General features: G+C 41.7%; 1 protein-coding gene across 1 annotated transcript in view; it reads left to right on the top strand.

The window, feature by feature from the left end:
* ppfia4 (PTPRF interacting protein alpha 4) overlaps positions 1-15922 on the top strand; it is a 54418-nt gene that overhangs the window by 22531 nt on the left and 15965 nt on the right. Inside the window, exon 2 of the mRNA XM_022745055.1 lies at positions 15692-15793. Coding sequence (XP_022600776.1) covers positions 15692-15793 — 102 coding nt within the window. The remainder of the gene's footprint in view (positions 1-15691; positions 15794-15922) is intronic.

Here is a 15922-nt window from a genome sequence, read left to right as displayed (position 1 = left end):
AGTGTGTTTGTGTTTGTGTATAGTAGGAGTTTATATATTAAAAAAAACACAGTGTATGTGTGTTTCTTAAATTGGTTTACCATTGTTTTTACACAGACTTTATCTTTTTTTATTCAGATTAAATAAAATATAATTAATGTATTTCCATGACAATGGAAAGAGAGGAACATTTTCATATTTTTTTCATCTGTGTAACTTGACTAGTTAGGGCTGCATGTCGAGTTCAGATATGAGTGTGTATACAAACAGCGTGTAAGTACATCTGTTGTCTGCAATGATTGTGCGCGTTGTGGTAGTAATAGGCTTCCCTTTGAACTGACCTGGAGCTTAAAGAGGACACAGTGAAGGAGAGATGGAGAGGAGGTAAGCCGTGCTCTCCAAGTGAGTGATGAGGACAGCAGGAGAGAGAGACAGAGCTGACACAGGTGCTTCAGGCAGAGGCAAGGAGGGAGGAGGTGACAGAGGAGACTGGAAAAAAAAAAAAAAAAAATGAGGAAAGCGGGAGGAGGAACAAGAGAATGAGAGAATGAGGAGATGAGGAAGGTGGAGATCTAGAAACATAACTCTTCCCAGAGTGATGATTGTGTCTGACGTCTGGATGGCTAGATAGGGAAACAGCAATAAATAAAGGTGTAATTTCATAGTTTTGCTCCAGTCAGTTTCACAGTTACGATTTTCGTGACTTGCTAAAATCCCTAAACAATATCCTCCGTCCATCCCTTATAATCAAGGTGAGCTCTGCATCAATAAAAATATAGATATACTACTACTCAGGGCCTTACAAACATATCACTCATCTGCTGTATATTCTTTATATTTCTATTTAATTCAATGTTAAGTGAATAGTTAATGATTTTGGGAAACATCATCTTCATTTCTTGCCAAGAGTTAGATGAGCAGATTGATGCTATTCTCATATATTGCCAAGCAAGTATGAAGCTATAACCAGCAGCTGGTTAGCTTAGCTTAGCATAAAGACTGGCAACAGGTAGAAACAGCTAGCCTAGCTCTGTCTGAAGGTAACAAACTCTGTCTACCAACACCTATAAAGCTCACTAATCTACGTTTTATCTGCTTGTTTAAACTCAACAAAAACTGAAATGTAAAAACTTTTTTTTTACGAGAGGATTATGTCCTGGACTCTCTCTTTCTGGAGGCAGTTGCCAAGCAACCAGCCCAGACTACAGGAAGTTATGGGTCCTGGCCAAGAAATAGCCTGTGTAACATTGTTAATTAGTGAGCTGTAGAGGTGCTTCACTCGCTGCCGGTTGTAGCTTCATAGTTATCGTACAGACAGGGTGATATCCATGTAATCATTTAACTCTATATAAAAAAAGTGAAAGTGTATTTCTCAAAAACTATTCCTTTAATATTCAATTAAAAATACACTAGTATTGAACAATAATCAATACAAAGGCACCAAAAGACAAGATTAAGACAAAATTATGTTTTGGTGCACAAAACAACATTTTTAAACATAAACAATATCGTTTATTTTATTTCTGGTGGCTTCTTATTAAAGATGCTCATACGGTCTACATTATCTCTCAGTCCCACTGAATGTTATTTTCAGTGGGATTAGTGCATTACAGTAATAATACAGAAATAATTCAGCATTTGCAATTGTTTTGTCAGACTTATGGAAGAAACAATATAAAATTGTCTGGTTTGGTTTCAAGGTGCAGGTGTTACTCTCTCCTGAAACCAAATCCAGTGATGGTGGGATGAGGGTGGTTGGTTGGCTGCCCTCTGCTCCATATTATGTTATGATATAAAATGGCTGCTCTCCGTCAAGGTAAGGTTCAGCTGAAATAAGGAACGTTTGAGAAAAATAGAAAAAGAGAGGAAGAGAGAGGGAGAGCAAAGAGAGAAAAAAAAAGGATAGAGAGGGAGCAAGCATGGAGGAGCTGGAGTGGATAGAGTGTGAAAGATGTAATCAAGTGTAGTTAGGCAGCAGCCAGAGGAGAGAGACTCAGGTAGAGAGAGGAAGCGAGAGAGAAAGAAAACTGAGAGAGGCTGTCAGAGGTCTCCCTCTGACAGTGAATTCATCTGCAGAAAATGGAGTTTCAAATGTGTCAAGTTTCTTGTGTTTTTGTCAGTACTGCTGATGTGTGTGTGCCCTGTGGTGTGTGGTTGTGTTTGTGTGTTCAGTGCCTGTTTGAAGTTTTTGGTGTTTCTGTCTCTGACTGTAAAACTATGGAAACTGGCTCCCACTGATGTCAAGGATAAGTTATCACCATACATGAATTATTACCGGCTTCTCTTGTCACTCTCGTTTTTCTGCTTCTTCTTCTTCTTCTAAATCATGTCACATGCACATTGTTTTTGTAATCAAACTTCTTTTTAACTCCAGGGCATATCTGTCCTCCCCATACACATGTTTTGCTTGTGTATGTGTGGAAATTTATACATGACTTATTTTGTGTGAAATTTAAACATGACTTATTTTGTGTGAGTACCTCATGCCGACAGTAGGGGTCTCTGTGTCACCACTAACCCAGGCGGGCAGGAATGACCACTGTGTGTGGCTACTGAGTGGTTATAAGGCTTCAGTGAGCTGCTGTCAGTTAATGGTGGAAGTCACCACAATCACTAAAGGATGTTTTGATGTGTGCAGACTTGTCTGTCTCACTGATTCATATTCTCTCTCCTGTGAACCCTGTTTCCCTGACAACCAGGTGCAAGCAAGTAGAACCATTTTTCACTTTGTCTTTTTCCACATTTATGCACTGCCACTCCCAACAACTCTTTTTCTTTTTCTTTTTTTTTTACTGATTGAACACAGAATATGGAAAAAGTGAGTGGGTGAGCTCAGGAAGTGGTGGAGCATGAGATAATAGTGGAGTGAGAATTAAATAGAAGAGGGATGAAGAATGAAATTAATGAACAATCAAATCAGTTAAAACTAATTAGACACTAGCTAAACAATTTTAGTGGTGGTGTATCTTTGCAGAGAATCAGAAGCAACTTTATTAGCCAAGTAAGTGGACACATACAATGTGTTTGTTATTCTCAGTAGTTCTCAATATAGTTACAGACACAGACATACAGCTAAAGATAAGAACATAATACATTCCTCTATTTATAGAGCTGGGTTAATGTGCATATACTGAGAGTATATGCACAGTACTGTAAACATTTGAAAACATTTTGATGAAACCAATGAAAATAAAAAATGTATATAGTTTATAGTTTATAAAACGTTCCTAATATCTGATGAAAAGATACTCAAGAAAGTCGTCCTCATGTCAGTTGTTATTGAATTGCTAGGATTTCACCGGGAGCACACATCACAAAAACACATAAAAAAGTAACAGTGAGTGGTGTATGTGCGAAGTGTCAGTATCAGCAAAAGTACAAGAGAAAGGACTAATGATAATCAGCTTCAGTGAAGTTGGGACACTTGTAAGGGACGGATTTAAAAGAAGAAGAAGAGGCAGAGATATCCTGACTTTTAGTTCAAGCCCTACAAAACCTTGATCCTACATTCCCCATAATGCAACTTGATACTGTCTTTTGTTAGACCCTCCCCGCCTGGTTAATGCCCATGTCTTTCAAACTCAGTTCCCCAAATTTGCCCAGCAGGCTTTCTGTTAAAATGTGTCGGTTTCAGGTTCAAACCCGGATTATTCAGGTTACATTACAAAAGGAATTTTCTCAGGCTCGACAAAGCTCTTACAGAGCCACAGAAGATATTATACAACTGTTTTTGGGATGTGTGCTACTCCCTGTCATGAATAAATTGACTTTGACATATCATCATAATAATTGTGTACTGTAAATAGCCAAAAGATGTTGGCTTTCTGAATATATGATAATATAGGTCACGTGAATATGTGAGTTTGTGCCACATTTTAAATTTCAATATTTAGGGTGTGCTCATATAAGTTTGATGTAATACTCAAGTATGTCATGGTGCCAAAAAAGATGAAGAATTTTGAATCTTGCAGATGACACACAAACATGATATTCCTTACAGTAGCCTATAGACTCCAGTCAAGTGCATGCTTGATAATCCTACTGAGAGAATAGGGACGAAGCAGCCTGCCATTTATAAATAGAAAGAATCAGCGCGCACAGTGTCACGCTGGAGGAAAATGGGTCTCTTGAATTTGTGTTGAGTCAGCAGTGACTGGAGTTTTTATTAGGGGGAAATAGAGCGTTTCATTTCATGCTAATTCTTGGCATTAGTTCCAAATGTGACTTAAAAACTCCTGTGAGTGCCTAAACTTTCATGTGCCTGTGTGAGTATGTATGTGTGTGTGTGTGCGTGCGTGTGTGTGTGTGTGTGTGTGTGTGTGTGTGTGTGTGTGTGTGTGTGAGCAACAGAGAACAGGTGGCCAGAGCCCCCAGCAGTCCTTGTCTAAACCCTGCCTCTTCCTTCCTCCATCAGCCGCTCTGTCTCCTCCTCCTCCCTCCGTCATCATCATTTCTGTCTCATTCACTCTCTCCAACCAAAATCATACATGTTTACCCCCACCCTGCTTTCCCCCTCTTCTCAGCCTGTCCCCATTTATATATCTCTCTATTCCCTCTTTTGTCTCTCTCTCTCTCTCTTCTTACCCCTCTTCCCAGCCCGTCCCAGGCTGTAGTTAGAGCAGGCTGACTAGCGGAGTGCTGTTGTCCCGGCGGAGGGGCACAGGGAGCAGCACGAGAATCTCATCCAGCCCTGCTACACTCAGTGTCGACCGGGACTCAGAGGAGCTAGCCCTCTTCTCCACCTTCCTCACCCTCACTTCCTTCCCTATCTCTGTCTCTCTTTTTATGGGGGGTCTGTTTGAGGGATCTGATATGTTTAGCCTCCACCATGAACCCAACAGTGAAGATCCACCTTCAGAATGGGACCCACTTTAACACCTACATGTACCAGGTAGGGGACTCAGCAGTTTTTGGATGTTACCAGTGAAGGATTGTCTCCGGCTCAAACAGCTTTCTCTGCAGTCTCCACATGTCCTTGCCTGAGTATTGATTTCAGCACTGATGACTCTGAGATATGGCCTCTTCTCCACCTCTTCCTCCCCTCCTCCTCCTCCTCCTCCTCCTCCTTCGTTTAGCAAATTGCGTATCGGTTTGTAGATGTGGGCACACCCCCCTCCACCAAGGCTTTTCACTGGTTGATGTGGCTAGCTGCATGTTTTCAACCTCCAATTGTCCAAGAAATAAAGACGATGAATATCTGTCATGCACTGTTGGGGAAGTTTCTCTTTTTTCGATGACTGTTATGCGTGCTACACTTACCATATGTTTATTACAACACGCATTGCGAGAGACAAACTCTACTGATGCGCAACAGAAACTCTTTGTGTTTCTCCTTTCATCCGAGCAGAGGAAGTACTCCCCTCTCATCCTCCCTCTCTTTCTTTGTCCCTTTTCCTGGTGCAGGTTTTGCTTTGCTTTAATGAAGAAAACTGGGATACATGAATGGATGCTATTCTGGGCTCAGGCCTTCAATGGAGAGAAAGTTGGAAAACCTGCAGGCATTTGACACCTCTTCCCTGCTGAACCATAAGAAAGGGATATTTGGGAGACAGACAGAGCTGACGTGTCAGCGTTGGACTCTTCTATCGCTGTAAAAGTGCTTTTGCTGCGTCAATCAACTTTATGGCCAATATTCAGGCTATTAAATGACCGTTGATATGCATGTTTTGATTGTGGTGAGTTATTGGGTTTCTGCCAGGTTTCATCTAACTCCTCTGAAAAGTGGCTAGAGCTATTTTAGATTCACTTATGCTTTGGATTTCAAACAGAGATCCTCTACTTTCCAAGTAAACCCTAAAAGGTGTTCGGAGTGGGATTTAAAGAGTTGTATTTACACCGAGCGTATTTTCCGTTGCGTTATCAGCATTTCAGAAGTGAGTCCAGAGCTGGCACAGCTTCAGTCAGTCTTGGCATTATCCCTAATGTGCTTCACTTAGGCTGATTTGTTCATGACTCACAGTGATAATGCAGAGGCATAATTTTATATTATATTTTATATATAATTTTTTATCCGTCTCAGCCATGAAAAAAAATAATAAAAAATTGGTGTGTTGGTTTTTTTTAAATTCATGTCCTATGTTCGGCATCCTGAAGGGAACATTTTCAGTCAGAGTTGTTCCTCCAGAGCTCCAGTCAGGGTGGAGATCTGTCAGATGCTGCAGTCAGCTGCTTCTCTCCCTGCTCTCAAGAGCTGTCACATCGTCACACAGAAGGAAAAATCTCTCAGCGGCTTTGTGCATGTTTGTGTTTCAGTGTATGTGGATGTGCATCTGCGTGCATCTGCATTAATCTGATGAAACGTTCAAAGTTTGTGTGCTGCTCAAACACTTCACTATCCTAATGAGCCGTTGCCAAGGCAACGGCAGCCGCGTGCAGGGCAGCGCCATGGCAACAGGTTACTCACTGCCTACTTCGGGCCAACACCCAGGCAAGGTGTTGTGATGGTGGTGTATGTGTGTCACAGTGCTGTGTGTGTGTGTGTGTGTGTTGACTAAGATTTGTCAGAGGAAGGTGGAGTCCACCTCTCTGCTGTTCGCCGCCTCACTCGCTCTCTCTCTCTATCTCTCTCTCTCTCTCTCTCTCTCCTTCTCTCTACTCTGGTCAAGAGTTGCAGAGCTGTGATATCTGAGTCTCCCCGGGGACTCACTCATTCTCCAGTCCCCGACCCCGCATTCATCTTCACCCTGGCACTCCTTAGTGAATTACCACGATTTACATCAGAGTTAATTTAGTATCTTTTGGTGTGCGCAAGTGAAAGGAGCTCAGTCATTACAGACCATCTGTGATGGTGTATCTGCTCAGCTCTGCCTCTACACAGCAAATGATCATTCCTGTAGTTTTACTCGTGAAGCTTCATCTTTATTAGTGATTCTTATCTTGCAGTTTGGAGTGTGGAACTTGTGCCACATCTACAGGATTGCTCAAACAAGCACTTTCTAGCTCTCTACAGTTTATTTTGTAGTTAATTCGGTCAGACCTTGCCGTGGTACGTGAGTGAAGCTATAAACTCAGTTTTAAACAGGACTGACTTCTGTATTATTATTGCTGAACAACAGAAGGAAAAACAGGAATGGCAAAACTGATTAAATGATATAGTGACTGCATTGAGGCAGCACTATGTCACACCCACTTCTGTATTCAAGAAATACCCAGAATTCATCTTATCAAGTTTTTCTAGGTTGTCATATTCAATCTGATATCTCTGAAAACAGAAACGGCCAAATCCTAAGTCTTACTAATGGATGAATGCAGCAGAATTTAATTTAGTTGAGGACGTGCTCCTGTTTTTAGAGATGTAAAATGCAGTCTAACTATTGCACTTGTGATGCGCTCTTGAGCTGTAAACATCCTCTGATTGACATAAACGATATCACAACCCTGCCCCGTGAATCATACCATGCGTGAATGAGTTATAATGATCATGTTTACAGTTTCAGTCTCTTTCTTTCTTGCTTAGTCACTTATTTTCTTCTTTTCCTCTCCTCCCACCAACTGACGCTCACAGGGACGATGCTCCAAGTCACTGTTCTCAGGCTCTGGGTGACATCGATTTATGTCTGTTTTGGCTTCATTCTCCTGTCTTGTTAATCTACCCACGCACAGCAGAAGTACTGTTGCTATAAAGTTAGAGGCTGTGTGTTGCTCACTGCATGAAATCTATGTATATCTATGAAATCTAAATATACTGTTTTGTTTCTGATATACTATTTTGCCAGTGCCTTCCACTTTCTCATAAAACGACCTTCAACAACCTGCAGAGAACAGCTGTAAACTTGCCAAGTTACTGTGAATGCGCAGGTAAATAGAGCTGTTGTGAAAGCAATTGTGTGGTTAGAGAGAGAGAGAGAGAGAGAGAGAGAGAGAGAGAGAGAGAGAGAGAGAGAAGATATTGTATTCAAAACACAGGAGATTGTCTGGTTGCACTGCAGTTACAGTTAACAACTAAACTCCTGGGGAAGACAGAAAAATGTGTTGCAGAACAACTAAATGAGAACTACAGATGCATTACAAATAGTTGTTTTGTTATCATTCTGTCACTGGATGAGGACGCTGTTCATTCACTCTTCCATTTAGCTATCCTGAGTGAACATTGAAAGTAAAATGTCTACAAGTGTCACTCTTGAACTGTGTTGGGTGCTTCCCTCCCATTTGTCTTATTGTGACATTGTGTGTCCTGGTTCCTTTATCTGGGAGTCTTTAGAGCCTCTCGGCTGCAAGAGCAAACCCTGGGTTTGGATACTGCAAGTCATGTGATCAGCACTGTGAAAATGACATTGCTATAAGTGGACTTGTTTCTGTTGGTGAGTGGCTGCAGCACTGTACTCTACTCTAAAAAGAGTGGACTCTAAAAATCTTTAATTATACCTTCACTTACATATCTTAGATTTTTTTCTTTAGAAGTTTTTGTCTCAACTATTAAAGGAAAGGCAATGACTCTGTTATGGCACAATCAAGAGGATGTTCAATCTGTTCTAACTCTTTTGTATTGTGGGTCCATATCTGAGAGCTTATCAAAGAGATAATGGTCACTCATTTAGCGCCACTATGGACTGGCATTGTTTGGGTGATCCATTCATATAAATGGTTATAGCCATAGAGTGATCATAAAACCAAGGGACTCAGAATAGTCATTAAAAGAGCTTTTTCATTACTTAAAGACAAGAACTCATGGTTTTATGTGAGTAGTTGGTTGGTCGGTTGGTTGGTCGGTTGGTTGGTCAGCAAAAAGTACAGAGCAGGGGTGAGGCATGGGCCAGGGAAGAACCTATTAAATTTTGGCACTGATACAGTTAAAGGGGCATTTTTCTTTGCTTTCATCAACCTCTCAGGAAATAATTTATGGAGCTTGATGTAAAAAATCAGACATATTAATGGTATTGATATCTCTACAATTTGGTGCAGATCCAGATAATAATCTGGATTTCACAGACATGTCATGTCATATCTGCTGAGTGCCATTCTAGTTATAACCTTTATTTAGGTAAAAAACTACAAAATAGAGCCACACACATCTCTAAATAGGTCTAAAATGAAAAGTTCAAAAAATGTTCAAGTCATTCCATTTATGGGGTGCGAAGTACTGGAGGGCAGTCTTCCCAAGTTCAGTATTTACCCGAGGGGTATCGGGAGTGAGTCAGTCCTGGGATATGGTCTGATGAGCAATAGTTTTAACCCTTGAGAAGAGAAGTGATGTACTGAGGTAGCTAGGCTACATTTAGAGGAATTTACAATAATAGCAGACTGACTCTCCTCTGCTGCAGGTTACACACAGTTCTTAAAAGTATTGTGAATGCTGTTGGCAGTGGGCTGAGGAATGGATGATTGGGTCCTCATATTACTCATAGTCGGTTTCCTCAACCACAGATTTACTGCTGAATAACAAGCAGGAAATAACTGGCACAGTGAAAAATAACAGTCGCGTCATCTGTGATGAGTGCAGCAGCACCTGCCTCCCAACTACGCACACACCCCTTATTCACATACACATATTCCCACACACACTAGTTCATACACATATGCTCATCACAGTGGAGGAAGAAAAAGTACAGGGTTGTGTTGAATACTGCGAGTGTTTGACCTACTGCACTATATTGTATCTGAGTATTACATTTAACTACGGTACTAGGTATGTTCCCACAAGAGGATTAAAAAATACAGACCATTAAAACGAGTGCACTGCTATATGCTTTGCTTTCCCTTCCATCCTGGGATGATAGATAGTCTCCAAAACCTCAGTTCACTGCTAATTACAGGATCTACCCATCATATACTTTATCGTGTAGGGAACAGGGAATGAGTGAATGAGGGGGCGATTTCAGACACAGTTCAGGTGTGTGGTGAAGGTTAGCTCTCTACAGTGCTGACCTCTGTGCAGATCACAAATTCACAGCCAAACTCCCCCCCCCCCCCCACCACCCCCTCCCTCCCGCCCCCCCCCCACTACACACACACCACACACACACACAGAGAGAGAAACAAGTACAGACGGATAAGCACACTCAGTATAAACCTTATATTTTTTGGATTGTGTGTGTGTGCGTGTGTGTGTGTGTGTGTGTGTGTGTGTGTGTGTGTGTGTGTGTGTGTGTGTGTGTATGTGTGTAATAGAGAGAGGGAGAGATTGAATGTACAATTTTTCAGCTCTTTTTTTTTTTTTTATCCGACCGCTCTCCAATCTCGCTCCTGCTCTCCCTGCACATACACACACACACACACACACACACAGCATTTTTTTTTCATCCTTTAATCCCAAACTGCTTAAGGAAGCGAAGGGGAGAAATCCCTTTACAATGTCTGGGCTCAGCAGTGTTTGGTAACCACTTGCTATCTCACATTGTGGTTGGAGGCAGAAGGAGCAGCGTTCCTCCAGACGCCCAGAACCTTCTTTTCCGCTCTATATGATATACTCTCTGACAGATGTCGAGGTTGTGTTGTCAAAGAGCCGCGTCTGTATCTGACTGTTGTGTGAAGTTGAATAAACATCCTGGGATTTTCAAAGCTCAGATGGCTTTTTTTGGGGAGGGGGGGTTAGAATTGCATAGTGCACACGGTGATATGTGTGTGTGTGTGTGTGTGTGTGTGTGTGTGTGTGTGTGTGTGTGTGTGAGAAGAGTGAACAGAAGCAGTAGAAGTTGTGAGAGGGAAAGCGTTAGACAGACCTTTATGAGAAATTAAAGAAAGAAGTTTATTTTTTTTTTCAAGACAAGTGATGAGTTATATTTTATATATGACACTGTCTGTTCTGTTATATAATACTCCTGACAAAAGTTATGCTTTCATACCTTTGTGTATTCATAACTATTTGTCATTCTTCTCCCATTAGTTTTTTTTGGGGGGGGGGGTTTTGCGCATTGAAAGAGTTCATGGGGAGAGGGATGCAGAGAGCTCCTACGAGACAAAAGGACGTCAGGATGAAGAGATAAACTAGAGAGCGCAAGAGGTGGCCTGTTGAGCTTTTTTGCCATGATTGAAAGAGACAGTGAGCTAAAACATCTGTTGGTGGATTTGGCTGAGCTCCTGTCTGTTGGTGCACCCCTGTGGAATAAGGGAAAAGTAAAATGAACAAGCTGACCCATTTTCCCCCCCTTTCCTCCCATCGCTCCTTCCCTTTCTCTTCCCTCTTCAGTCCCTTCCCCGCTTCTCTGTCTTGTTTGTTGTTTGCAGCACGATGGGCGAGGTCAATAGACATCCAGAAATCTGTGAGTTTGTGTTTGTGTTAGTGTTTTTGTTTTTCTCAGATCTGAACTCTTCGATTTACATGATCATTATTGACAAATCAGCTCAGTCAGTGGGAACGTGTTTTGCTTCTCCCACTTGATGTAATGTTGCTTTTATATATCCCATCCACACAGTGTAGAATAGTAAAACAGTCCAGGTCATTACACAGTACTTATCACAAGATAAACATTAAAAGCACAGGGCAAATTTGATTTGCTACCCGGCTGCTGTGTCTGATAAATTTCACACACAGCTTCAGACACAGAGGCCTGTAGTTGGATGGAGGTGTAGGAGAGTATACGTAACTTGGCAGTACATTACGTCATTTGAGATCTGTTAAATTTCAGTTCACCACTAAGATCCATTAGAAATATCCGCTGTGAGCTCCTGAAGTACTCAGCTTGTCATCTTAAGAAAGAAAAAACAAATCTTTTCAATGTTTTTTTTTTTTAAAAACCAATTTCCATGTGTTTGCGGTTTCTGTGTCATGAAAGCTGCAGGAGATTTGTTATAATATTCAGCAGGGCTGCATGAAACCATTCAGCAGTTTATACTGAGCTTAATACTTTCTTAATGAGATGTATAACATTACAACATTGAATAAAAAAATTCAACAATAACTTCTGGCATTTGTCAGGCTTCAGCACTGTATTTATATGCCTTGTTAGAATATCCAAGTTCGTCTATTAGTTTTGCTTTATTATGTCATATGGCACCATACATTCTTAACGTTTGAGTTTATACTTGTTTCATATAAGCTGTGTCCCAATTCAGGAGCCGCATCCTTCGGAGGACGCCGTCTACGATGGTGTGGCTGTAGTGTACTGTGGAGGCTGAACTGAAACAAGACGGTCTGGTCTGGGGAGGATTTTTTGCTTTGCATCATCAGCTGTGCCCACCCTTACTGATGCGTCACAAAGTGCAACTCCTGTCGCCTAGCAACCTTGACACAACGTAACTTTTTTTAACAAAAACTTGAGGTTTTAAGGCTCTTGGTTTTAACAGTTGTGCCGTTAGCTGTTGAACTGAGCTGAGTGTAATCCTCGGGCTCTCTGCCTGCGTTGTTTTCTGCCATATTATTTTCACCACCGGCGCTCAGTGAATCTTGGGATAGGTTGGGCCAGCACGAAGGATCCACCCGTTGGATCCTTAATTTTTTTAGGAAAAGAAGGCCACGTTTCTCGGCTGCATTCGATGGAGCCTTCTGAATGGGACAGCCTTGTCGTGCCGCTGTGACGCAATCGGGCTTCACATGCAGCCTCCGAAGGATGCGGTCCTTTAATCAGGACACAGCTGCTAATATCACTATGATCAGAGATTTCCCAGATAATTTGGAAGATTAGATGGGAATGTTCATTATACAACCCTGTCAGGTTCAGCAAACTCAGTTTGATGGTTGGAATCGGTGCGGGAGAACAGTAGAGCCATTGCCACCACTTTACCACTATGAATACTAGACTGTACCTCTCCCTAAAACAGGGACATTTCTACATTTGGCTGAAAATGCGCTCTCTACCTCAGCTGTTGGGTGACAACTGTTCTGGTTACACCTGACTTGTTGACAGTCCAGGATCAGGTGGCAGGTGTATAACTGTACTGGCATTCTCAGCCATGCCCATCAATCAATGTTCTACCATCTCTGCTACAGAGCATCTCTTAGTCAGGTCCAGTGTTTGGGTCATCAGTGACAAATGCGAGACCAAGAGTGCAGTGTTATGGCTGTAAGGAGCACCACAACTCTCTGTGAGTGTGTGTGTGTGTGTGTGTGTGTGTGTGTGTGTGTGTGTGTGTGTGTGTGTGTGAAGTGTGTGCACACGTGGGTGCGTGCATACGTGCACGTGTTTAAGACAAGCACAGGGAGCATAAGCATCTGGATATTGGTTTGGACTAAAGCCAAGCTCACAGGAAATGCCAACAAAGCACCAAGAGATGTTCAAACAACACGCACACACACACAAACAGACTCACACTGATGTATATTTTCTAGTAAACAAATAACCACCCAACCTCTGCTCCAGAACTACAAATAACATTAAGAATTAACTTCCAGCAGAAACTGTGTGAGTCACTGGCTGGTTTTCGCTTTTTGTGTTGTGTAAATCTAATCAGTGGCAGACAAAATAACAGTAACAGAAAATCATATGGACAAGTGGATTAAGTATGGGAGACCGGGAAATGCCCTCTGACATGAGAATTGACTGCTTAGATAGCAGAAAGACAGATCTTGAAATATTAGTTGAACAAGAAGGACAAAAGCAAGGACCTTTTCCTCTGAGGAGACGCATGTGAGCCTCAGTTTACACCGCTATGATTTATCTGAGCAGGACAAGATGTGGAGCCATTATAATCCCAGACATGAGCAGGTGAAGTTTATCATTTTCAGCAAAAGACATCTGACATTGTCGATTTTTGGAAAACTTTTAACAGCTGTTTGGTCAGTTTGATAGATATTCAGCCAGCCTATGACACTGGTAACATTTTCAAATACTTTACAATTGGTGTGTGGCTAACCATTTTAAGATCAAGATTTTTTTTTAAGATTTTTTGCAAGGACTAAGTCATAACGTCTTCACAGACCTTTGACCACTGTGATTTTAAAGGACTTGTTCACCCCAAAATGAAAGATTGCCAGGTGAAATGCCATTAAAGTTTATTGACTGTAAAAATCAAACACACAGCAAAATCCTGCTGCAGTTCCATCACAAGGTTCCTCCAAACTGTTAAAGTTAATGGAGCCATCTCTTTGCAGCTCCAAAAGAACATAAAATGCCCATCAAATATGTGGTTGTTTGTGGAGCTGTGAAAAGGTGGCGCTGCTATCTTGAATTGTGTGAAGGTATGAAACTACATGAAGTAATGCAGTGCACACTCGACAGTAGAGGTTCTGTACAAGAGAAAAACAGGCTAATGGTGGCCCCAGATATATTTTTGTTAGCGTAGCGTAGCAGAAAGACTGGAGGCAGGGGAAAACAGCCAGCTTACAATCTTTCCAAAAGTAAAATCTATCTAACAACATTTCTCAAGCCAATTAAAGAAAATACATATAATCTATCAATTGGTGAATTTTATTGTACTGGCAGGTGGATTATTTTTACATTTGGACAGAGCATGGCTAGCTTTTCCCCCTGTTTACAATGCTTATGCTAAGCTAAGCTAATGAGCGACTGGCTGTAGTCATATTTACCACACAGACATGAGAGTGGTATCTTTCTTCTCAGCTAACTCTCAACAACATAGCAAATAAGTGTTTTTTCCAAAATGTCGCACCATTAATTTGAGTGGTTTCTCAGCTGACATAGGGATGTATGACTGAATTATCATGTTGGGGTGGGCTAATATCTTCAAATTGCAGCAAGTGTGCTCCTGTTGTGAAAAACATACTATGTTACAGTATCATATTGACCAGGGGTCAACAACACCCCAGAGCTGCATCTGCACTTTGCGCTGTGCTACCAGTTTGCACAGTGGCGGAAAATTGCTTCAAACATACCATTTCGTGACACACTGAGTGGATCCCAACCAACCAGAAACCACTGTGGTCCAACTAGCAGTCACTCATCGGGCGAGTTTTTTCAAATGTGGCTATAAAAGGACATCTGGAGCACTGCAAGGGCTTAAAAGCGTCAGTGAAGTGCATAGCATTCTGTCAACGTTGAGGAGCGTGAATAATGAACATCAATAGATGAAATTGCTCTTAAGTGGAATACATTTCTCTCACAGATAAGAATTCATTCTGGATAATGTGTTCTCTGTTTATTAAAAAGAGAAAAGTCCTTGTATCATCATCGAGAATTGTATTTACTGGATGTGTGTGATTGTCAGGGAGAAAGGGACGATACTGTTCTCTGCTCTCTCAGTTACATTCATATTTACTCTTTGTGCATGATAATGAAACATATCATTTTGATCAGAACAGGTTGAAATTGGTTCAAAAGACATGTTTAGAAAATAATTTCAACCTCATTATATTCAGCACTGCAGATATTCATTTCTATGTCACCAGGCACAAGTCTACTTGTTTTTGTTTTTGCTACTGTAATTTTATGGCTCCAAAAACAAAGAGGTGGGCGCTGGGGGCGGGCAGAGTGGCACAGCCAAGCTTGTGTTTATGCAGATCAGATAACACAGTGCCATTTCGGTGCCTAGTTTATCATGAGGTTTCCTCTCGCTCAGACCACCTCTTATCGCAGGTGCACAGAAAACGTTCCCATTCAGCATCTCTCAGTTTCCTCTTTGGGGTAGCAAGCCTGGACTGCCCCAACTTCACCTGCTGATGAAGTGTTCCTCCCACAAGTGCTAACAATTTCCTGTGCCGCTCCGTGCCAGGAGGGTGCTTGTGTGGTCACCGCCACACCCACTTGTGTTTGCACCCTAAGATTAAAGCTGCTCAGTTTCACAAAAGTAGAGGCCATTATGTTGATCAGTGATACTGTATTAACCTCTGTACGCGTGTTATGTGTGTGTGTGTGTGTGTGTGTCTGTGCATCTTGTGTAGGAGTTTGCCACCCTGACGAAGGAGCTGAACATATGCCGGGAGCAGCTGCTGGAGAAAGAGGAGGAAATATCTGAGCTGAAAGCTGAAAGGAACAACACCAGGGTATGTGCGTGTTTGTGCGTGTGCATGTGCGAGTGCAAGTGTGTGGTGATGCTGATGAAAACAAATAATGTTTCTAAGCTTGAAATTAGTATTCTCTTTGGTGGTGCATGCATGTGTGTGTGTGTGTGT

This window comes from Seriola dumerili, unplaced genomic scaffold (genome assembly GCF_002260705.1).
Source record: "Seriola dumerili isolate Sdu_G_001 unplaced genomic scaffold, Sdu_1.0 BDQW01000088.1, whole genome shotgun sequence".
NCBI lineage: Eukaryota > Metazoa > Chordata > Actinopteri > Carangiformes > Carangidae > Seriola > Seriola dumerili.
Note: the sequence above shows the minus strand (reverse complement) of the source record. Positions and strands in the feature narration are given on the sequence as shown.